The 25,754-nt window shown below is 42.1% G+C and overlaps 1 protein-coding gene across 6 annotated transcripts in view; it reads right to left on the bottom strand.

The window, feature by feature from the left end:
• RUFY3 (RUN and FYVE domain containing 3) overlaps positions 1-25,754 on the bottom strand; it is an 82,835-nt gene that overhangs the window by 23,715 nt on the left and 33,366 nt on the right. For all 6 annotated transcript variants that reach the window (XR_012645488.1, XR_012645489.1, XM_074993779.1 and 3 more), the window contains exons 2-8: positions 16,406-16,579; positions 11,324-11,441; positions 7,987-8,088; positions 5,208-5,331; positions 4,166-4,227; positions 2,229-2,294; positions 2,060-2,129 (exon numbers count right to left, since the gene is read on the bottom strand). Coding sequence is in view for 4 of the 6 variants with exons in the window: in XM_074993779.1 (XP_074849880.1) it covers positions 2,060-2,129; positions 2,229-2,294; positions 4,166-4,227; positions 5,208-5,331; positions 7,987-8,088; positions 11,324-11,441; positions 16,406-16,579 (716 nt within the window). In the remaining 2 variants the exon portion in view is untranslated. The remainder of the gene's footprint in view (positions 1-2,059; positions 2,130-2,228; positions 2,295-4,165; positions 4,228-5,207; positions 5,332-7,986; positions 8,089-11,323; positions 11,442-16,405; positions 16,580-25,754) is intronic.

Raw genomic sequence — 25,754 nt, 5'->3', positions numbered from 1 at the left:
AGCAAAACTGGGTGCTACAGGAGAGGCTGCAAAAACTTTTTACACTTGTTATGGCACCCTATGACTATGTATCTGTGGAGCTGTTCACTAACCAGATATATAAAGCTATCTGGAATGAGAAAAACAAAAAAAAAAAAGTTATACCTATATTTATGTACTGATTTACCTCAGTGGCAAGACTGTGGAGGTTCTCATGGTCACAGCATAGGTGGTGAGTGAACTCAGGGCTGTGGGAGGCAAGTCCTCAGCTTTGCCCCTGCTGCCTGAGGTTTGGGCAGGCCCCCAAACCTATCCCCACCCCTCTGAGCACACATAGCCCCACCGCCCCACAACACTGGGAGGGCAGGAAGCCCCCAGAGCCTCCTGGCTCTGGAAACTGGAGGTAGCTGCACTGAAACAGAGGAGAGGACCTGGGGGCAGAGTCACACCTGGCTTCCCTTGCCTCTGATAGCTTCTGCCCATGAGTAGAGCTCTGAATGGATAAAAAATTGCTATCTGCATTTGCATCTGCAGATGTGATCTGTAGATAGCCACATGCAGCCTACAGATTTAAATTGGTTATCCACAAATGCAGGGTTCTAGATATAAAATTTCTATCTGCATCCATGACTGCAAAAATGAACTGCAGATATTCATGGATTTGCAGGGGCTCTGCCCAGGAGCGAAATTTTTATTTATATTGAACAACTTTTGAGCAGATACAGGAAATCATTACACTTCTACACTACGGCAACACTGAGTAAGAGCTGACACAGAAGCAGATTTTTAATCAAAGAAACATTTTTAAACAAACATACTCTGAAAATTTCTTCACAAATTCTGAGTTTGCTGAAGAGATTCACAGATTCACAGGTTCCAAGGCCACTACGGCCCAAAACTTCCCCCAAATAATTCCCGTTTAAACTAGAGCAGATCTTTTAGCAAAAGATCCAATGTGATTTAAAGGCTGCCAGGATGGAGCATCTACCAATGATTCAGTGACCAATTACTGCCACTGACTTCCAAACATTGGATCTCGTCAGATCTTTTTGTCAGCTAAACTGAGGAGGCCATTATCAACAATCTTTACCTTACAATCTCTGCCTTACATCCGTACAAATGTGATGAAGTCACTCTCTCTCTTCATTAAGATAAAAATGACAATAGACTGAGCTCCTCAAATCTAAGGCATGTTTCTTAACCTTTAATCATTTTTGTGGCTCTTTTTTTGAACTCTATCATTTAACAACTTTCTTCTTCTATTGTAAGCACCAGTATTGGACACATTATTCCAGCAGTAGCTGCAAATACAGAGTATAACAACCTCTCTGTTCCGTAGCCCTTTTGGTCACAATGTCACACTGTCAGCTCCTGTTCATCTAGTTATCCACTATAATCCTCAAAGCTTCTTCAGAGTAACCATCCAAGAACAGAGTCCTCTATCTCGGAAACACTAAAATGCTTTGTTTGCTTATACCCAACTTAGCAACTGAGTCATATCACACTCTATCAGAGATACATCCTCTTCGTTACCTACCACTACCTCAACTGTTAAGTCATCTGCAAACTTTACCAGTGAAGATTTGTTTTTGCCATATCGTTTTAAAAACAGTAAAAAGCATAAGGCCTACAATTGATCTGTGTGAGACTGCACTAACACCACACCTGTTTGATGAGGATTACCCGTTTAGGAGCCCTACAAATTAGACAGCTTTTAATCGATTTGAAGTTTACCATGGTAATTTTGTGTTTCTCTCGAGGTTGTTTTTTTTTTTTTTTTAAATCAAAACGTAGTGTGGTAGCAAGCCAAGAAGCAGAAAGTATTAGTAAGACCTCAGAGAGAAGAAAATATGTTTCTTTTAATAGTAGATTTTAAAAAAGCATGCTTTTGCTGAGGGTTCTGCACTGCCTGGTTAGTGGCAACCACCAACACAGTTCTGTGCTTCACTCAGTTTTTATTTCAGCTTTCCAGTTCACCTTTAACAGTTGTTACAGCTTAATTCAAGAAATAGATACTACTTCTGTCTTAATTCTGAACTCCACAGGGCAATGAAGATGCATCTTTTTCTGTTACACCTACCTCCTCAGTAAGTTTTGTGTTGGATTTTTCTAATGCATCCACCTTTGCCTGCAGATTGTTTACAGTGGCACTGTGAAATTAAAGCAAAAAAGCTACTCGTTATTTTAAAAATAAACATAACTATCATTTTATGTAGCTTAGATCAGATCATAACAGAAGTAGTTTTTACCTTAAATGTCTATTGAGCTCTTCTACATAATTTTTCTGGTCCAAAATAGCAGTTATTTGGCCATCGCTGTAAAACAGAAACAGTGAATATTCAGTGCCACCAGATATACAGTTCATCTCCCAAGCTACAAGCAATGACTGTGTCATGATACCATAGAAATGGCTCCAGTACAGTCCGTGGCCAGCTTGCCTTTTGTCCTTCAGATTCTGGTCAGTTCTGTCACTGTGGTGTTTCCCAAGGCCTATAAGAGGCCACTGTTACTCGCAGAAGGGAAGGTCAGTCACCAGTGAGCAGAAAGGCCAGGACCACCAGGCAGAGCTAATTCTACCTCATCCATCCTCCCCTGCCAACAAATGTCCCTTCAATCTTGATCTGTTGCAGCTGTCACTCGAAGTACGGATTGCTGGCATGGAATCTAAAGTGTAATTATGATGAAGTGACAGTCTGAGGCAGAGGCGATACAGATATGCTATTACTTCATAACTGACATGAGACGAAAATTAGAATGTGGAATGGGATCATTCAGCCAATAAAGGGGAGAGGAAAGAGAAACTATTTCTCTCTGCTGCCCTCTCTCACAGATTCTAAGAGCAAGGATATTCACCTTTAAAGTTCTGAGGGTAGACTGGTCTCTAAGAGTATCTAAACATGAGCAAAATGTTTGGATTATATTGGAGGAATTTGTAGACTCCTTGTGACAAAGATGGATATTAAAAAGTATGGCTGTGTTCTCTATTTTTATACAAATTAGTTACAAACTTTGGATTTCATACAAGTTGTCAGTAAAACCTTTATAAGGACAAAGTGTGTATAACTTGCACAACTGAATGCCTAATCAATCATGGAAGACACTCTGATTAGCAAAAGAAAATTCAAATAAACAAGTACCCATATTTTTCTGCGTAGTGCCTTCATTCTTAACAAAACAAAGTCACCCTCCCACGATCTGCTCAACGAAGGCTGAAAACAGACTGTTTCATACATTTCCAGTATGAAAGGTTAAATAAAAAACTTAATTTTAAAAATGGCATATACAAGAAAATGTAAATTGCCTCACTCTAAAGAATCAAGCTAACACCAAATTAATGGAAAAATAATATAATTTTTTGATTAATGAAGAGGATTTAATGGGCTTCAGAAGGACAGCAAGCCATATTCACATCTTGTATCGCCCTGTATTCCTGTTTCTGTGCATTATTATATGTCTAGATGCATATAGCCCCCTTCGAAGGGGGCATAGTAATCAGGGCCACGGGAGATTATTTTGAGGAGGAAAGGAACATCAAAGTAGCGGGGACACTTTTAAGCGCCCATGGCTCTACGCATGCTGGCACTTTGCAGTTTGATGTTTTGAAGTTGCCACAAAGGAAGATCAGCCTAATGAAATGCTGCGTATTCACCGCAGCACTTCATTAGTAATCTCCTGTGGCCCTGATTACCCTGCCCCCTTTGAAGCTGGGGGCAAGTGTAGACACAGCCTATATGGAGGTAGAGGAACTCAAACTAATGCAATAAGTAGTCAGTTTCAATTACACTATGGGGCATTTATTTCATATGCATCCACTTTTGAGGCATGAGACCTAAGACCTCTCTTAGTGGTCATATAATTGGTTGCGGGGAAAAAAAAAAAAAACAATGGTTTTTAGACAGAAAGAGCTCTAGAAAATGGCCTACCACCAGTTTGATCTCTGAACCTTTTTTGCTTTGTAAAATGCTCTGATTCAATTGCTGCTTGAGTCTCTCAGATTGTGCATACTTTCCTGTTCTATCCTTTTAAGTTTTCTGAAATCCACCCCAGAACTATAATTAGAACCAAAATGGGCTTCAGCATGACTGCACCATTTTAATTAAAACTACAGGATTACAGGGCAACATGTAATACTACCTAAAAAGGAACACCCCCAATTAAAAAGACACAAGTTTCCCTTTGTACTTACCCTTCATTGCCCTTACTGCTGTTCCCATCCTTCAAGTACATTGAAAAATCAATAACTCCAACCTACAAAGGAAGATTTTAGTATTTTACATATGGCTCCTTAACTCTTCCTAAATATTACTTTTTACGTACATATTTCAGTGTCATGGGTGTGTTTATAAGATCAACATGTTTCTTATAATTTATAATCTAAGATAAATCCATTATACCAACCACCTACCTAGAACTGATAAAAACGAGGGCTAGGTCAAGCAAAAGGTCAGCTTGCAACCCTTTGTAATGCAAGTGGAGTACTGGAAGGAGGGAAGGACAGCAGATCTTGATCAACACACTCCTATACACACCAGCCACATTAGCTGAACCAAACATGCATGTCAGCTCGCTTCCCTTTTGTTAGCTGCAATGAACAATTTCCTGACACACACGCCTGAAAAAACTAATACTCCTGCCCCTGGTCAGAGCAACATTCCCTGTCTTTTTAGTTCTCTTTCCCAGCTTCATTTCTCAGTTTTCATTTCCCTCTTCTTTGTTTCACTCAGCTGTTTCTGGCCTGTATGCAGATCACAGCGAGGAGCGAGAAACAGAAAGGATGGTCTCTCAGGCTGGTCATTTAAAAAAAAACAAACAAATTAACAAAGGGAACAGGTACATCAATACTCTGCCAGCGAGAGGCAGATCACGGCTGTGAGGTAGGTAACAGTGGAAAATGTTCTGTCAATACTCCCACAAAAAAAAAAAAAGAGATGTTGTGTGTAAATGACTAGATGACTCAGTACAATATGACTCCCCTCTAATGACAAATATTAAAGTAAGAAGGTAGAATAAGAATCAGCAAATAAGATACTAAGAAAAGAAAGAGTTCTGTGAAACCCAGTTTCACCATTTCTAGCCAATGCAATTCCAGAATCAAAAACTTAATATACTCCATTTAATTCATATAAGCTAAAAGTATACAATCAAAAATCAGCATAATTTCAATGAGAGAAAATCATCCCAGAAACACTAAAGAACTATATAGCATTACTATTATTAATATCCAATACCTGTGAATCCAAATCTTCCCCTTTCATGCAGAAGTTTGCATCAATGACATTCAAACCCACTAGGAGGCCAGCAATTATGTGACCTTCTTCTTCCATTATGAGAGCATTGGGCTCATAAAATTCACTGCAAAATGCACCAAAAGAAAGTAAAAAGCATTACATCACTAAATCGATTAAAAAAAGCTGGAGTTTGAAGAGAGACAGATAAATTGGCATGAGCCCTTTACGCATTACACTCCTGCACTGTAATTTTCTAAGAAAAATAAAATGTGAACAGCCTTCCCTTGTATCTGGCTAGCAGGCTGCTGTACAGCAGACATAGGTCTCAAGATACTGCTGCTTTGACTTCACACACATCTAAAAAGGAGGCACTCAAAACTTGCTAAGCAGTGAATGTGAGACAAAGGCACAACACAAGGGAGGTATTTTAGCTCTGAAGGTATGTCCTACACGTGGTAATTTACTACAAACAGGTCACAGGTTTCCAGCTTCAACTTATGTAATACCACTCTATTTTTCAATTTAAAAACAAAACTGTCACAAACGTTCACTTGAGGCAGGCAACATTTCCAAGGTGGAGTACCTGAGTTTGACCTTTAAGTTTGGTCCGAGTGCCATCAGGCTGCTCTGAAGGGGAACAAAAAGGTATCAGCCACAGGTCACTGTGGTAGGCTGGATAGCCTTCAGGACTGGGCCCAGCCCAGGGAGCGGGGAGAAAGAAGAGTGAGGCGGGGGAGGGGGGGGGGTTGCGCTGCTTCGGGGGCAGCCTCCTTCATCTCTCTCTGATTTTGAGTTCTTGTGTGTTATTTTGCAGGTTGGGGTATGGGGTTGGCTAGAGATAGGTTATGCTGCAGCAAGGTGGGCTGAGTGTTTTGGACTGGTGTGTGCATCGTGGCATGCTGGGCTGGATCACGAACACTGCCAACAAGCAAGTGGGCTGCAGTGAACTAGAGGTTTGGGGCCTGAGTCTATTCAGACTATTAGCAGAAGAACGCCAGACATGCAGTAATGGAATGGACAATGTTTGGTCCTGCACAGGGCCTGGTGTTCGGGCAGAAATCTGGTTTTCAAGTTATTCTCTGAAAAAAACAAGGGCTACAAAAAAAGCAAGTGAAAGCTGAAATGGGCAGGTAATCATCTGCCTCCTGGCAGGATCATGCTGGCTGGGAGTCCATGAGAAATCGGGGGCTAATGCAAGGCAGGGGAGGAATGAGATGGGTGGGCTGGGGGATGGGTGAGAATTGGGGGCTAATGCAGGGCAGAGGTGGAGGGAGATGGGCAGGCTAGATACTCGGAGCCGGGGGAATCCAAAACCAATGCAGGACAGAAAGGAGAAGGAAAGGCTGGGGACTGTGCAGGGCTCATCCCAATTTCTGGCACTAACCCCCACCTCTGTTCCAGGGACACCCTGTTCTCCAGAAGCACATGATGGGAGCGCTGCAGCAGGAATTCTGGCCCCAGCCCTGCGCGTGAGGGTGAAAAATCTACTCGCATGCCAGGAGTACCATGCATTCCAGGGGTTGCCAATCCCTGTGCTAACCTAACGTTAGCTTTTTATCCTAATTTCACACTATTGTAAACTTCCCCTCTTACACTAGCCCATTCTATATCTCCCTAACGGTAATTTTAAGCTTCCCCAGCCAAACGCAACATAATTGAAGGAATTAAAAATAAGTATTCAACATACTAAAATACTAAAGCCTCATAGGAAAAATATGCAGGCCACTATACACTACTACTTTGCAGTTTTCATCCATAGATCTCAAGGCACTTTACAAAGTATCATTATACTTTGATGGGGAGTTCATCCCATACAGAAATTAAGATGGCCAACCAGGCCTAATTACTCCTCAGGCTGGACCTGGAGGAAAAGCCAGGGAGCAGGGATTGACAGTATGCAGGCTCAGCTGGAAGGAAGAAGGAGGACCTATAAAGGTAGACAGCTGGTGACAGACATGGCCTGGGAAAAAGTAGTTACTCCCTGATGAAACTGGCAGACCCTGGAATAAGGAAGAGCATGCCAAAAAGCAGAAGTAACCAAGGGAGTAAGCAGCAAGGTTGGGGACTGAGCAGACTTTGGCTATGTGCTGCACAGTCTGCGGGCTGGAATCCACGCACCAGCTGGGCAGCGAACAGGAAACCTCCCCAGGTCACTGCGGGAGGGACAGAATTGCAACCCAGTACCACAGGAAGAGGGAGAGTCATGGACACTAAGTGACCTAGCTGGAGAGCTGAGTGAAGAGGAGAAGGATGTGGAGGTTTCTGGGGCAAGAAAAGACCTGAAGACCAGAGACACCAACAGAGCAATAAGGAGCAAGCCACTGAAGGGGGTGTCGATCTTGAGCACTAATCCCCCGAGGGACCAGGAGGTGGTGCCAGAAAAACGATGAGTAGTGCACCTTGTGAATTTCCATTTTATGGAAGGGGAAACTGAGGTACAGACTGCACTGCCTCCCCACTGTACACAGTTATCTATGGTACAGCACCTCTTTGTAATACATGAAATGTTTGGATCTTTTGCATGCTGTAATTACAATAATGAAGACAATGGCTTTTGCACTGACAGCACAAAGCCAGACAGTTCCCCATCACTCCAAACAAGATCTTGGTTTCTCCAATGCCACTGTCCCAAAATGGAAGTGTAAGTACAGTCATTATTTCAGTGTTGCAGAGTAACAAAAAGGCATTATAAAACGTTCTCTGGGTGCAATGGACCTACATCACTTGGAGGACAGAGAATAAAATGAAACTCTCGGATTCAAGAGGAAGAACCGCTCACCTGAGAAGATCTTTTCTATTAATCAAAGCCTTCATGTATTCTGAAAGCTTCTTCTGCATTAAGGCCAGTCGAAGCCAGGCTCTTCCTCTTCCCGCAGGTGTCCTACCAATGCCCAGAAACCAAAGAAATTATTCACATTTTATTACACACCCAAGCCTTAATATCTTACTCTGCTTGAAATCCCTCCAGTCTATACTTCAATGTTGCAGTTTTCAGCAATTTCAATAGTGAAAATTTGGGTATGCAACTGCAAGTGCCCACATACAGTGTTTATCCATACAACCAGAAGTGTTTCTTCTGTTTCCCATTTTCCCTTTTCTCTCCTCTTGGGTGTCATTTCTGCAAAAAGCTAGCAATGCTTGACCATACAACTGTTATTAGAAGCATTCAGAAAAATCAGGTTATGTGGCATGGATTTAGAAACAGATCAAATGTAATTGTTATACTTGTCAAGTTACTAGCACAATTAGCCACACTGATTCTGGACTTTAACATTGGGCATCCAGATCTCTCTCAGGTAAGCAATCCTCAGCCTGTCAGAGATCTACAGATAAGAGAGTTGGAGTACTGACTAAATATGGTTCTCTCAGGGCAATGTTCTGAAAAATTTTTTGATTCTGATGATTCATCTTTCACACTTTCTTCCTTCCCCCACACTGGCCAACAGGTGAAGCGTGAACAGTTTTAGAAATAGAGAAACTGACATGCTGGATCAAAGCAGTGGCTCAGTGACAAACATGTCGCCAACAAGATTTAAATTCCCCATATGAACAGTAGCATGATTAGAGGGAAATTACTTTTCAGATCCTACACTCAGTCAACTGGTTTATAAAATGAAACGTGAAGGACTTCATTTTCTTACCTCAACTAGCGTAACTTAAGATTTTTGTTATTCTAGTAAAGAATCATTTTTTTAATGCTGCAATGTTCTGAGCCATGGTAACATTTTGCAACAATGAATGACATCAGTTTATAGGAGGATAAAGATTGGAATTTTTTTTTTTTTTGGTTTATCAGTTTGAATTGTATCTGTCCCTCTGTTCTTTTATAAAACTCCAAGAAGTAAGAGCTCTTCCTGACCATACCAGCCCATGCGCCCTGTTTCTAACAGAAAACAAGCAGTCCTGTAGTGCCTTAAAGGCTAACAATTTTATTTATTAGGTAATGACTTTTCATGGGTAATACCTACTTCAATAGATTTGGAGCAAAAATAGGAATCCAGGGTTTATATAGCAGGCAGGAGGGATGAGGGCGGAGAAGAAAGGAAGTAGGTGGTGAAGGAAAAAAAGGGGGGGCAGGGGGCCCAGAAATCACGTGTCATTAATAGGACCCATGGGAAAAGTAAATTAAGTGGGATGGGTGCCTTGTTCCTACAGCTATACCATGGAGGCAAACTCTGTATAGAGTTCCAGTGAAACCAGGGGGCATAAGGTTCCATTCACATGGATCTTTCCAGATTAGAAGCTCACCTATGAAGGCAGGAGATGCCCTCTGTATAGGATGTGTTCTTTTATATACCTCTGTCACATCACCCATTCACTGCTCTGAACTAAGTAGTCTCAATCCTTACTTCCTCCTCACGGGGAAGTCTTCCTGGGGCTCTATTCATTTTTGTTGCACTTCCCTCAACAGCCTCTGTTTGTTATATTCTTGTCGAAATGGGAAAACAAAACTGAGCATAGTATTTATGGTATTAATATTAAAGATGCCATACTTCCAGAATTCTTCTGGTCTCCCTAATGCAATCTAACATTTTGTTTGCTATTTTGGTCACTAGTAAAAGAATGTGGTAAAATTTTAAATGTCGTAATTTTTTAAAAAATTTAAATATTATTTTAATTAAAAGTAAAGCATTTAAAAAAATCACCTGTGTCTTTAGTGCTCTATGATATCATGGGAAATTCTTATCTAACATTACTCCTCTTTTTTCAAACATTCCCTCTTTAATGCCACTCAAGCCAAAATAAAAAGATATTTAAGGCCTGTTTTCTAGTACCTCCACATTCATTTATTGCTGGTGCCAAGGGTACCGTGGTTCAGGAAGCCCTCTTGCTCTTCTGTAATGAGAAAACATCCTCTCCACTATGAACTGGTTTCTTGTTTTAGCTAGAAACTGCAGATAAAGCCCTGATAATTGCTTTCACTTTCATCTCTTACTTATAATTAAAGCTACAGCACCAAATCAACAACAGTATGCTGTTCCAAAATAAAAAAAATGCATTCCTGGGTACGTTAATGGAGGCATAACGTGCAGGGCCATTGACCAGAAGGGTAGGGTGGGAAGGGAGGAAGACAGATGACAAAGGAGGCAGTTTCCCTGGGGCTCAGATTTAAAACAGCATGGGGTTCTGGGTCGCTACTGTGGCAGCAGCCAGAGCTCTGGACACTGTAAATTGCTGCTGGAGCCCTATGGGACATGATCTGGGTGGCGCTGAAGGCCCGGGGCGGGGCAGGGGCTAGCTTCAGACACCCCCTCCTGCCAACTCCCCTTGCCCAGAGCCCAGCTAAGTCTGTCGCCAGCCCTGATAGCATCTAAGTCATGGGAGCGGACAGTATCACTTTACTCAGAGCTGGAGCGCTGTGCCTGGTTTTGGTCACCATTGTATAGAAAGGATGTGCAGAATTTGGAAAGGACACAGCAGCAAGTGACAAAGATGAGCACAAAGGGCTGGAATGCAAGCCATGTGAACAAAGGCTGAAAGAACTAGGTATGTTTAATCTCTATTGAACACTCAGGGGTGATATCTGGACTATTTCACATATTTGAAAGACTGCAATAAAAAGAAGACACAGAAGCCAGCACAAGAGGCACTGGTTCAAACTACATCAGGTTTAGATTAAATCTCAGGAAAAGCTTCTTAAGGTAAGAACAATAGGACAATGGAACTAACTGCTTAGGCCTATGGAAATTATGGACACTCCTTCACTGGAGGATTTCAAAGGAAACTGGATATCCGTCTGTCTTGGATGATTTAGCCCCCCAGAATCCTGCACCTTGGCAGAGGGTTAGACTAGACGACCCCGGGTTACTGCTAACCCTATATAGTGCTACGGTTTTACTTGGAAAGCAACAGATCAGAAACAATTCAATGAAACATCCATGGCTGGCCTGTCAGCTGACTCAGGCTTGCAGGGCTATAAAGTTGCAACACTGATTTTCAGACTGACTGCAGTCAGCCCTAGCTCTGAGACCCTTCCCTCCCATGGAGGCTCCGGAATCCAAGCCTCAGCTGGAACAACTACCCTCAAAATACATTGCACTGCAGCTTGAGCCCTGCAACACCAAGTCACAAATGTTTTACTGAAGCACTGTAGACACTCTCAGGATTTCACTTACTTAAGCCCTGGAAGGTCTTTAACACTTGCTGTGATCTCTCCAGCTTCAGGAACAAGTTTCTCTACCAGCTCCAGAGGTCCCCAAAATGACTTATTTTGTCCAAGGAAAGTCTTCTTGGCTAGAACAAGAAGTTATAAATATACCATTTGTTTCCCTTGCATTCGTCCTGTCTTAAATATGTTCTCAAGTTTGTTCAAAGCAGAACTAAAAGCAGATGCGAGACTGATTCGTGTCTGGCCTGCTGAATGACGCAGACCTAGCTCTCCTCCTGTGCCAGCCCAGGGGCTGCATTTGGCAAATTAAAAGGAAAAGGCAACACCTGGGAGTTGTAAGGTCAGGGAAAGCCCTGGTGAGTGTCATACAGGAGACTGGAGAGGCTCTCTGGGGAAAGCTGCAGAGGACAGAAACCTCCATGAAGGCTCTCATGGGAAAGGGGGAGGAGTTGGCTAAGACACAATTTGTTTGGGATCTAGGCAAAGGCTGAAGGTGGAAGAGCAGTAAAAGAAGTGTCTTCAGGTCAGAAAGCCAGCACTGGAAGAGGCTGAAGCAAAAAGAGCAGCAGAGGGAGTTGCCTGCTGGCTTTAAGCTAGCAAGGAGCGACGGCAGGGTTACACACCAGTCGCAAGGGCTGTGCAGCTTATCCATGGACACTGCCAGTGCCAGAGACCTGGACCCAGAAGAACCATGACGAGGCCAGGAGATTAAGAGAGGCTCCCCTCATAAGACTGCTCCCAGTGCAGACACCATTGGGAAGACAGGGTTGCACACCAGCTGATAAGCAGTGCTGGAGAGCCAAGGATGCTGGAGCTGTATACAGAAGGTACCACTTGGACTGTGCTGGGTATATCTGACTAGGGTTGGGGGATTTACGTGCATCCAACTTTTATAATAAACGGACCACACAAAGCCCATCTCTATATTTGGGAAGAGTGGACTATTTCTGGGGACTTAGGAGTGTGGGGGCAGGGAGAGGAGGACTGAGGCATGGTGGTCCAGTCCACAACTTCAGCTCTGTTTTTGGAACTATCATGGACAACGCTCTCCTACAATTTGAAGGACATTAAATATAAACAGCTGGATTCAGGGACAGAGTCAGAAACTGAAAATTACACATTGGGCATGTAGGAAGTTCAAGTGACTGCTCTGTATGTGTTCAATCATAGGAGCTATTGGTATCAGTATGTGTAAGGACATTGCACTTGCTCAGGGCTTGAAACAGACGTTAACTAAGCAAAGACAGATACCAACTGTGGTAGCTGGGGCCCATCCATAAGAGTCAGGACACTGTACAAGTGAGCTGACTAGCCTGTTTATCAATAGCTGCAATTGGGATAATAGTTATACCAGGCTAGTACCCCAGGCCTTTCTTTAGGGTGTGGAGTGATGTCATCTGTCAGAGCAGCATCTTGCTAGTACCAGCTCCATCCTCTCTAGCCACTGGATGAGAGAAACTCTCTCTTTACTCAACTGTGCAGCCTCCAACAGCACAGCGTCTTCACTACTCTACCCCTCCTATAGCCTCTCCCCAAACCCTGCCATCACTCTTGCTCACAACTTTGAGAAGCAACACCTTGAAATTAATTTGGTGGAGAATTTCACAACTATTCATGAGACTCTGATCAACAGAAGTGAAACTGATCCAAAATTAGTAATGGCATAGATATAGATAGCTCTCGAAGCAAGAAAGACATCTTTCTGCAGCACTAGGTATACAGCACTGCATTGATTATATTCAGGTTACTTTTGGGCAGTTATTTTCACAACCATAACTACCATAAACTTGAATAGTCAACTTGTTTCTGTTTCTAACGCGAAAGCAGAAGTTAATGGCTTAGATATCCACACTCCTGACTGAAATTTTTCACTATTAAGTGGATGAGTTCATTTGTCTAAACTTGCATTTTAATACCAATTTCCAATGTGGACAATGATCAACTGTTGTAAATAAGGAAACCTAATCCCAAAAGGCTACTGTGCCTATAGCCAGCCTAAGAATTACTAATTCAATAACTACTACTGCAAACCACTAAAATAGCACTGCAGGATGTACTTACAGAAACTACAGGGAATTTACACAACCTTCTATCCATTTTTCAAAACAACTGCAATTTTTGTTTCAAGAAAGTAATGTTTCACAAAAGCAGTAAAATCAGTGATTAACATTTGTCAACTTTTGATTAGATATACAAATTGTAACATCAAAAACATACTGCATGCCCATTTTGAAAAGTGCACTTGAGATTTAAGGCACATAATCCCTGAAGTTTATGAATTTAATGAAACTGATGAGAAAAACTCATGTTACAGTAAGGAAGAGGAACAATACAACATATCTAATGCACAAGAAGGAACAGAAATTTAGGGAATCAAGTTTTCTGAGCAAGTAATTCTCTCTCCAATCATTCGGTACCAGTTTCTACTCAATTGTATTCAATGTACAGTTGAAAAAAATGGATATAATAATTAAAGAATCTGTAAAAAGCAACCTTATGCTCTTCTAACCGTGGTTATGCCTATGATCAGATTCTTTCAATTCATGCTGTCCCAGGTCAACCAAAAAAACCAAACAAAACAGACTCTCTCATCATTCCAAGAAAACACCTAAATCAGACCAGAGGCTGGGCATGCCACTGTTATGGTCTTTTCTGTGGAACTCTCTCCATGACAAAATCATCAAATCCCTCTCCTATCTATTCTCAAATCTTTTTGCTGAGAGCTATGACAATTTTTATCCAATGATCATTCGAACCTGTGTAATGTATTTAAAATGTTTACTTGAAACAATACAGCATGCTGGTAGCTCATAAGGTTGGTTTTTAATGATAAGCTGCCAGATAGGCAGGTAATTTTGGATTTGTGTACTTATACACCTATATGCATGCACAGTGAAGTTCCACAATGCAAGACTGGCACTCACAAAATTGTGTGCACCCTTTCAAAGATTTGGGCTTTAGGTTTTGGAAAAAGCAAATTTAAACAGTGGCATGAAAAATACAGCAGCAGTCTAAACACCTCCCCAAAAGACAAACATATATCACATATGTAACATCTGTTTTGGTTTTCAAAATAGTACTAGCTCTCTGGCTTAGTGCATGAAACATATATATTTTTATCAGATGCTGGATTCTACCATGTCAGCTCCTCAGTGCTTCACCGCAGACAAGAGGACTTAAAGTTGTCTTACAACAGCAGCTGAGGATTCTCTTGAAGGACAGTCGCCAGAACATCACCAGCCATATCTGGCCATACTGGCTCAGTGAGTATTCTGGAGCACAATGTACCTGAGCAAGTCTGAACAGAACAGTCCTTCGGGACTGGGCTTTCATGGCATCAAGCAGTCTTGACGCTACTCAAACTTGCAATGCAGATTGGCTTAGCCCCAGCAGCACCTAGGTTTAGAGGGGCAAAAGGTAGCACATAGCCACCTTGTCCCCCCTTGTGAGCTGAGTAGATGCCAGAGCAGCAGTCCATTTTATTTCATGTACAGTAAACCCCCAAAATACGTGGTTTCAAGTTACACTTAACCTGAAGCCAGTCTGCGGCTTGTCTGCCTGCCAGGCTTCCCCAGCTGGGGGAGCCTGGCAGACAGACAGCTGCACCACTCGGGGGAGCCAAGATACCACCAGTCTGGGAGCTGGGAAACTGACCAGCCCAGGATCATCAATGAAAATAGCAAGAGCCAATTTTTTTTTCCAAACTCAGTACACAATTCAAGAGGTGCAATGCATGTGAATATGAGACAGTCCTTAATATATAACACGAAACATTTTTCTAACCCCTATTTTAAGAACAACACACACAATGATTCGTAATGTGATGTGTGTCTACTGCTTGACATTCACAAACTTTTTATATATTCTCTTGAGGTTGCGTTTTATTGTTGTTGGTAAAATTCTTTGCAAATGAGACATAAATGGAGCCCAGATGAGCTCAACATAAATGTGAAGGACTGGGTTCATTCAGTTTGAAATTCTGTTTTCATCTTCGATTTTCTTTTTTTTTTTTTTTTTGAAGCCCTTCCAACCCCTCTGACTATGACAATTTTATTTCATGTTTAATTTCAGTTTTCCTTTCTTAAAATGCATGTTGCTCTTCACTGCAGGAATGCCGCAAGCTTCCTTTTCAAAATCAAGATTAATTGCAACATGATCAAAACACAGATACAGTATCATATCCCACAACACACTGCACATATTAAAGTGGAATTTATCCAACTTTTTGCGATCACATATCGTTTGTTATTTAGATATGAGCTGTTCATTACTGAGCTTTTAGATGTTCGCCATTTAATCAAAAAATCAGAAGTTTTTTTTTTTTTAAACTTTGCAATTATAGCATTGGGTAGTGCAAAGGAGTCCTTCAAGAATCACAGGGCGTGAAGGGGCCTAAAGAGATCATCAAGTCTAGCCCCTACTTCAAGCAGGATCAGCCCCAACTAAGTCATCCCAGCCAGGACCTTGTCAAGCCAGAATTTAAAAACCTTGATGGATGGAGAATCCACCACCTCTCTAGGCAACGCATTCCAACGCTTCACCATCCTCCTGGTGAAGAAGTTTTTCCTAATATCTAACCTACACCTCTCTCTCCAACTTCAGACCATTGCTCCTCTTCTGTTATCTCACACCACTGAGAACAGTTTCTCATCCTCCTCTTTAGAGCTCCCCTTCAGGAAGTTGAAGGCTGCTACTAAGTCACCCCTCAGTCTTCTCTTCTTTAAACTAAACAAGCCCAAATCCCTCAGCCTATCCTCATCATAGGTCTTGTGTTCCAGCCCCTTAATCATTTTTGTTGCCCTCCGCTGAACCTGCTCCAGCACATCCACATCCTTTTTAGACTGGAGCCACAGACTGCAGACCCCTGTGCTAGGCAATATTGACCCGTATTTGCTGCGCAGGTGCAGCTGCTGCCCTGAGAGCACAGTACATGCTCTCCACAACAGAAGAAGCCAGCAGGTTAGCCTGCTTTCCCCTTCCCTGAGGCTCGGGGAAGCGCTGCCCTCCCCACATCCTGTATGTGGCCATGGGAGATATGGTCACCCTAAACCCCAGAGAAGTCAGGCAGGCATCCCTGTAACATTCTTACCTTTCAAGCCATGTTTAAGGCAGTGTTCCATCACAACAAAGAACTGCTGAAGAGGTGCATAGTCAGAGTCCAGTGTTCTGCCCAGATTAAGTGCGGATTCAATCAAGCCCTTTATACTCAGTTTAGCCATATTCATCAGGTTCATGCGTTCATTAGCCATGACATAATTAGGATCTATAAGAAACCAAAACACAGCATTTGGTAACAAGGGTTATTTTAAACACAGCGTCCTACGTTTCTATTTCCAGTCTTCAAAACAAAAGAATTTAAGGGATGCGTTTTTCAAGCTGCAAGTGGCCCAGTTTACCCTAAGGCACACCATTTCAGGCCTTTGCTTTTGTTAAGGAAAATTCTTTCCAGCAGAAGTAACCAAAGGCTTTTTAAAAAAACTTTATTGACAATGATGGAAAACTATTACAGACAGGAAGATAATCAGGCACACCCCGATATTTAATTAGCTCACTTAATACTAAAAGGAACAGTGTTGGAAAACACGTGTTAATAGTTTGCTTAATATCCTATGATGTGTTTCAGAATGTCACAAAACTGTCACTTGCCTGTAGAAATCATGCCATCTGGCAGGAGGTTAAACATTTATTGCATCCAGAGAACAATGACTAGAAGGGCAGCATAAATGCCAAGCATACTTTGATCGTAATTTGCTCTTCTCTTACAGACAAGGAACTCTAAATTCAGTTCAGAAACTAACAGTGACACACAGGTACTAGAAAATTATCCTTTTTTAAAAAAAAAAACAAACAAATATTGAACACACAAAAATCCAGAATATGAACAGCAAGGGCCTTTGCATAGTACAGCGCTGATCCTTGCAGCCAGTGTGTGGGACAGACGTGACAGATCCTGGGCAAGGTGTGTGTGTGTTTGCGGGGAGGAAGGAGGGACATACCTCTATGCTCCTGGAAGGGATGGGACTGGGACTAGCTTTCCCAGGCAGTCCTCAGCACTGCCGGGAGTGGACTGCATGGGGCTGTGGTGTCAGCTGAAAGGGCCCAGGGCTCTGGAAGTGGAGGCCAGGTGCCCTGGGCCCTTTTGAATCCCATGACCCCAGGGCAGTTGCATCCCTTCATCTCCCTCCCACCAGTCAATGGGCCTGCTTCCAGCTCTAGTTTGAGTCCACAGAGAATAAATGGAAAGCAGCACATAAGTTGAGACTTCAGAGAATTGTTTAAAATTTTATAAGCCAGTTGGCTCTGAGCACTACTGAGATTTGCAAAACACACTCTTCTTCCTCTTCAGGATTTATCATCCTCCATCTTATCTCACATCCCCAACTCTGATCATTCCACGGCACCACACTCACAGCTGAGCTGCTTCCCCCTCCAACTCTTTCCATTTCACCATTGTTACTAACGTATCCACCTCGTGACTGACTAGTCAAACTGCAGATAACGTCTGATGCCTTCTTTCCTCCCCTCCTCTGGGGCATGCACATTCAGGCCTTTTTGTCTATCTTCTAGCCAGACCGTTCTGGAACAATCTTGCCAGAGGAGCACTGAGCACCAAAAAACCTAACTGGCTTTAAGACTGAGTTTGATAAGTTCATCCAGGAGATGGTATGATGGGACTGCCTACATCATCACATGGCCACCTGGTGACTGCCAGCAGCAAAAATCCCCAGCTGGTGGAAGTGGGACTCCAGAAGGGGAGGGCTCTGAGTTATTACAGAGAATTCTTTCCCAGGTATCTGTCTTGCTCACAAGCTCAGGGTCTAACTGATCACTCATATTTGAGGTGGGGAAAGAATCTTTCCCTAGCACCACATTGGCAGAACGCGTGGGGCAGGGGTGTGGGCTCAATTTTCCTTACTCTGCAGCACAGAGCATGGGATGCTTGCAAGTTAAAACTAGTGTAAATGGTACAATCTCAGTAACTTGAAATCTAATTCAAGGTGTAAGGACTTAAAGACCTTAGCCTTTGGCTGAGTTACATTACAGGAGTGAGTTGGTAAGGTTCTCTGGTCTGTGATGTGCAGGAAGTGAGAATAGATGAGCACATGGTTCCTCGTGACCTTGATGGCTATTAGACAGATGCTGCTCTCATTGCTAGAACCAGTCACAGAGAGGTAAGCCATTAGTCGGTATCTTCACAAAACAAAAAAGCCATTCAGTAGCACTTTAAAGATTAACAAAATAATTTATTAGGTGATGAGCTTTCATGGGACGGACCCACTTCTTCAGATCTGGAAAATTCTGAACCAGATTATTCTGAAAATATATGCATCATTCAAGCCATCTAGCCACACAGCCACATGTTGCTAGTGCCCAAAGTGTTGGACACCACAGGTTTTGAGTCTGCCAAGTCAAAAAGTCTTGCCAAGGGGCAGTCTGTACTCTGGGAGGGAGGGAAGGCCTAACAGCCAACACACAATGCTAACAGTTAATATGCACCGCACCAGTACTAAGTCAAAATACTCAGAATAGCCCTGGATTTTTTCAGAAAATGAGAGTTTAGTCAAAGGTAAGAACTGGCACATTGCACACTCAGCAGGGTTCCCTCTCTGCGCCATGGGCAGCAATAGAAAACTTGGGTGTGCAGAGCATGCACAACTGTCCTGTATTCCTGGAACACGACTGATGGGATGCATGTGTGGCCCTGATGGACATCACTGTTGAACGCTGGTCTCACATGCACATGAACCTACAGTTGGCTTCATACTGACATACTAACATTTATGTAAACTCTCATACGGCTAAATAAATTACAACTTTCTATAACCGCTCTGGAGGACAAAAACAAGACCATGTTGAACAGACTAACTGGATGAGATGCTGGTTGACAAAAGGCAGCACAAGCAGAGTGATACCACAATTCATCTAACAAACTAAGGCAGGCGGAGGAAAGCAGAACTAGAGAGGAACAACTCTGAGACATTACTTTCAATACAACAAGAAAAGAACCCCCTACATCTGAATGGACAAACAACTACTATTAAACAGCTGGAACTGAATATAAATATATTGCTCTGTTCTTCATGGGATCGTTTCACAAGCACTTCAGGATACCTACGACTGTAAGAAGCCTGGCAGCTAGACACCAGGAGGAACAGGTGTTCTCAAAGAATGGAGCAAAGTTTCATTTTGATCAAGAATTTGATAAGGAAATACAAGATTTAACTGATGGGAAAAGGGAAAGAAGATTTGTTTTCCTGTGTTAAATTGTGCGCACAAAATTTTAAAAAATCCATTTTTCTGAAGCTCAGAAAAATCTAGTATACACAGAAGAACTGAAAGAAGAATATTTAAGATAAGACAAACCAGTCCATATTTATTTTAAAAGGAATAAATAATTGTTAGCTTTCCATATTAAACAAGATTAAAGTTTAGAATCCTAATGCTGACAAAAATTTCTTAAGAATTTTGTTACATTGCTTTCTGAATGGTAGGAAAGGAATACAAAGAGACTTTAGTAGGCATACGAATTATCTCGTGATAACACCCCTTCACGTTTTATTTTATACTCTCTAAATGACATTAAGAAAGTAAATGATTGTTGAAAGAGGTTATTTTATTTCTAGTCTCCAGAGTAAGAGTCAAATTTAGCCACATTAGTCAATTTTATTTCTGGGTCTCTACCCAAGCAGTCGATAGACTGAAAATAAATAACCTTATCTTCCTTGCAGTATTATGTTATTCCAATAAGTGTAACATCTCCAGGTACACCATGGCTTTGATTCACGAACAAGGATGGACTCAAAATGGGAACTGGCAACCGGCAACCAACAAATCCCCTTTGTATTTTAATATATTTCAGATAACATCAAAGTAACAACTTAAGAATTCAACTCACAGAAAGCTGGGCTTCAATAAAAGTTAGTGAATGAAGTTTCGATAGTGCCCATACAAAACTATAATTTTAATATAATAATTTATCGATTTGTATGTTGAGCAGATTATTAAATCATAAAATTGACTGTGCAGGCAGAGAATAATGGCCTATGTTAAAAATGCAGTATAGGAAAAAATGACAAATATTATAGTGTTGTTCATGATGAAGAGATACTGCACGCGTGTCATTAAAACAATGTTAATATCTCTGAATATTTCCTCTGTTTGCTTCTGGGAGATGCTAATAAACAATACCTGACATTAAATTTCTCTTTGCATGTTGAATAACAGAAAGAAAGCCGTGCTAGTCTATATACTATCAAAACAAAAAAGCAGCCTAGTAGCACTTTAAAGACTAACCAAATAATTTATTAGGTGAGCTTTTGTGGGACAGACCAAGGTTTTCAGACCATAGCCATAGCAGAACAGACTCAATATTTCAGGCACAGAGAACCTTGATTACTATTTTTGGTTCTCTGTGCCTGAAATATTGAGTCTGTTCTGCTATGGCTATGGTCTGAAAACCTTGGTCTGTCCCACAAAAGCTCACCTAATAAATTATTTGGTTAGTCATTAAAGTGCTACTAGACTGCTTGTTTGTTTTTATTAATTTTTCTATGCACCATAAAATGAGTATTTAAAATTACAGGAAAACACAGCACTCCAGAGCCAGAGGCCTGGAGACGAGCCATGGAGCCCCAGCAGCCAGGAGGAGAGGGACCTACATTGATATCCCCTGGTCTGGCAGGTTCCATGGGTGCCAGACTAGAGAGGTTCAACCTGAATCTCAATTTAAAGTAAACCAGCATAGAAATGGTTTCTACACTTTGTCAAATCTTTTTAATGCCCTTTCCTTTTAAGCCCTTTTCTGTTTCTTAATACATTACATTTAATACTGTACTATACTGTGTTTGTTTTTTTAAATAGGTTCTGCTGCTGCTGCTGCTTTATGGCATACTTCTGGCTCCAAGTGAGACATGTGGTTCGCTGGCCCATTCATAACTCTGGTTACCATAACTCTGATGTTTTATTATACAACACAAATTGCAAATGGGGAAAAAAAAAAAAAAAAAAATCAAGGAAACAGTACAGAACTTAATGAGTAACATGTTGCAACTAATGCTATATTATTTAAATCCCTCAATAGATTCAATTCACAAAAGATATACCATTCCAGTGTTCAAAACTCTAACTTACTGTCTTATGTGCAATACGAGTAGAGAGAGTTTTCACATAACTAGACTATCACATAACTATCGGTATTTATGCAACTGCCTACAGTTCAAATTAGAACCCAAGTGACTGCTAAAGCTGCAACAAGGAGGTCCAGCTAAAAATCACTATATATACACAGCTAAAAACCAGCAAGATCTTAGATTTAACCCACGTACTCTCCTTTTCAAAGCACCATTGTAGCACCTCTGATTGACTTTCACCATACATAACAAGCAAATAGTAAGGATGGAGTTCTGTTACCACTGAAGTTTTGCCGTTGACTTCAGCATGGCCAGGAATTCACCTTAACTCCTCTGAAATATACTTTGAGGATTTTACGATCTGGAAGGGGAAATTTCCATACATCATCTTTCTGGTGCATATATTTAAGTCCAAATACTGGGTGCCAGTAGTAATGCTTAGAATAAACAAACAGGAATTGCAAACATTCTCCCACAATACATAGAGCCTTAAAAAATAGCCTGTTTGTCTGATCACACTGCTTCCCTGAGATCACAGACTCTATATTTTTAGTCTTGTAAAAATACGTCAAAGGTCACCCATGTATGACTTGTTACTGGATGCACCACAGGCCTCTCTCACTCTTGTTCCATGGAGAAGCTAAGTGAGGAAGAAGATGAAAACCATTTTCAAAAGGAGCAAAAAGGCTCATGAGCCTAAAAAATTTTACCAAATGTTATTTAGCACTCAGGAACTACGCCTCACAGAAAGTCAATATAATTTACACCCTCCTCCCCAAGCTTAATCACTTCAGAAAAGAGAATGAAGGGCTTTTGATGCTGACTTCATTTCTTCCTTCTCTCTACAACTAGTTGTTTTGACAAATTAAGAGATAAATATTAAACCGGAAGCTGTGTCAATTACAAGACATCATGAGCTGTTTCTGTCAATATGAAGTGACTTATTTAGGGTAACTCCTATTCATCACAATACTTTGAAATGCCCCCTTAAATTGCATCTAGGTTCTTAATTTACAGGGTAAAGCTTCAAACACCAGAAATAATTTCCCTGTATTCAAAATGACCTGGAAGTTACAGCACGTAAATACCACTTTGTAACTTAGGCTTGGTATACCCTAGAAAATCAAGTTGGCTTAACCAGCCCATTCGGGGGGCAAGTTTTTCCACACACTTGAGTGACATAGTTAAGTCAACCTAGCCCCACAGTATACACAGTGCTAGATTGACTGAAAAATTCTTTCATTAACCTAGCTACTCTTTAAAGAGGCGGATTACGTATGCCAATGGGAGAAACCCTCCCATTGGAGTAGACTGGGTGTGTCTACTCTGAAGCACTACAGAGGCACAGCTGTGTAGCTGCTGCTGCAGCATTCTAAATGTAAACAAATTTTCAAATCAGCGTCTAAATTAATTTGTGTAAAACCAATCGATTTTAGCAGCTCAGGAGAACGAGCTTCTAAGTCTGGTGTAATTTCAAGTGTATCTAGCATGCCTACGTCCATTGCTAGTTTACAAATAAAAACTTCCACCTAAGGAATTGCTCCAGTTTCTATTTTACTTTCTGGCAGCTGCTGTTGCGACAATTTGCACCATGTCAAAGACTTGTAAAGTCCTCTGGAAACTACAGGAGACTGAATCAGGAAAATTTATGGCAAGTATAAACTTGAAGTCTCTTTTGATGGACTCGTGTACTCCTCCTTCAATGTGCTCAGCTTCTTGTAGATTAAGATCCTGTATCTACCTCCAAATACAGTTTCTGCCAGTTAATGTACATTCTACAACAGTGATCAGTGGCTTGTTCAAAATACACTAAAATAATTTAGAATGTGAGTTACATTGTAAAATTACTGTGTAACCTCATTTTTCCAAAAACGATAAGGGCATCAGGTAAGTTAGGACAAAGGAATTTTTCAATGTAATGAAGACACATTTGGGAACATGACAATTCTAAGCTACATGGAGTCTCAAATAATTGAGGCTGTTCGGACAATCTCTCACAAAGAATATTATGCAAAGTCACAGCAGTTAAAATGAAAAATAAAGTAACTAACAGAAATATCAAAAACAGCTATAAAATTCAATGTCTCTTAGGATCCTCGGTAGCCAAGCCAACTCAAAGTTACGATAAATTGATCAAGGCCTGGTCTACAATGGCATTTGGTGTGGGGTGGAGTTATTTTTGTGTCAAGCATTATTCTTTGGGGGGGCGGGGAGGGGATCAGAGAGATCCATACTGATGTGCCACTTTTTTCACCAAAACATCTCAGCTGCTGCACTGTAATAAAACCACCTTGATGAGTGTCATAAGGCTTTAATGCTGTAGCACCAGTATGAACGCTCCTTTATTGCTTTTATCACTGTAACAGGTCTCTAGAAGAATCCCTGTAGTAAGGCAGTCTGGCTCCAGTACCTGGAAGGGGAAGAACTCCCCAAAAGGACTTGGTGGGCAAAGCCAGAACATTCCTGTCTCACCCCTTGGAAGCAGAGGGGTGGAGCCACAAGTACGGAGCTAAGAGCTCAGCTGAGCCTCAGCTGCTGCAGGAGCCAAATGACATTCCCTGAGCTCCTCAGGTGAGTGGCTGGGCTGCACAGTGGGGAAGAGCAAGACTGGCCAGGGCCACTGCCGAGCCCAGAACCAGAGCCGCTGGAAGCTCTACCAGAGATGCCATTTCCTGAAGGCCCAGGGGAGCTGGTTCCAAGCCTGACATGCCCGGGGGTAAGTGGGAAGCAGCAAAGGGATAGACAACCCAGTTCCACATGAAGAGATGGAAGTGAGGTGAGTCAGTGTGTTGCAATCCGGCTCCCCACTGACCCCGTAGCCACTGGGCTGCACTGTTAGGGCTCTGGGCTGGGACACAGTGGAGCAGGTAGGCCTGTGTCCCATCCCACCCCAATCCCTGGGTGGCAGTTTCCTTCTAGTTATGGGCAAAACACCTGTGCTTGTTGGCTCTCTGCCAGAGCTAGGGGACCCAGTGATTCCCTGAACCGTTTGCTGCCCTGCCCTAAAGCCTGGGCAGATAGACTGTTGCTCAGACAGAACAGAGGCTCGAGCACCTGGACTCTCTGATGCCCTGACGTGAATCAGGGATAGGGCACACCAACTTCTTGCTCTGCTTGAGTTCAGGCCTGGGACCGGGAGCTGTCTGTTGTCCCACAGAGAAGCAGGGCCTGAGATAACACTCCTACTTGCTCTGCTAGGTGGTAGTGAGGCAGCTTGTCCTCACACTGATCCTGGATGGGCCCAGAACTCTGACCACATCCAATACAGTTATACAATACCTGGAACAACCACTCTGCTCATTATTCTGAACTCAGCAGCCTTGCAGGCGTGACTCCCACCCCTTGTCAAACGCCATTCTGACAGTCAGAGTGCGCTGTGTCGTTCTGCTCCTGGACACAAAGTTACCCATTAACATGGAATGCTCCTGCTGTTTCCCACACCAGGAGCAGAGCAGAAAGGCAGGGGTGCGTCTGTGTGAGAGGGAGACAGACTGTGCTGTGCAGAGGCAGGAACAGAGGGTGTCTCCGACTCCCTGTCTCAGGATCAATTGCTTCCTGTTACTGACTGTTCTCTAAGACAGCATGCCAACACACTCACTGTCTCTCCCACTCTCCCCACTGTCTACTCCACTATGTGCATTCACTGTCACACAGCCCCACAACCACTTCAGTTGAAAAACAGCTGGCCACGGGATTGAGAAACTTGTATCATGTGATGCTGTACCTGCTTCGTAAGTCATTGCAACCCCTTCCCAAAGCACCCTGAGACCAGTTGCACAGTGGGATGGCTACCACAATGCTCTGCTCTCATTGTCCTTCAAGAGCTGCTAGTACGGATGTACTCCAGCAAACGAGGAGCTAATGTGGACATGCAACAGCACTTTTAATTAGAGCACTTATACCAGTTTTATTTAACTTTTGGCACAAAAGCTGGCCAGTGCAGACATACCCTAAAGTTGTAAAGTTAAAGCAAATTAAACCTATGCGGACTCTCTCATTCATCAGTAAAGTGGCCTTAAATGTGCTGAAGTAGGAATAAACTAAATTATAGCCACTTATGAATTAATTTAACTTTTTTGATGGTCCGCGTGTAGAAAGGCTCAGTTTCATAAAGCACTACAGTTCACTGGCTGCCATTTTAAGGAAAAGAAATACAGTGGAAATAAATGCTCAGAGCACCATACACACAAAGAAGCTCTCTTATAGGTGACCTGCAAAGGAGAAGAGAGAAGGAGGAGAAAAAAACAAACAAAAACAGCTTGAGACTTGTTTCTTTACAATGTAAGAAAGCACGAGTATGTTTTTTCC

Source organism: Carettochelys insculpta, chromosome 4 (genome assembly GCF_033958435.1).
Source record: "Carettochelys insculpta isolate YL-2023 chromosome 4, ASM3395843v1, whole genome shotgun sequence".
Taxonomy (NCBI): Eukaryota; Metazoa; Chordata; order Testudines; family Carettochelyidae; genus Carettochelys; species Carettochelys insculpta.
Note: the sequence above shows the minus strand (reverse complement) of the source record. Positions and strands in the feature narration are given on the sequence as shown.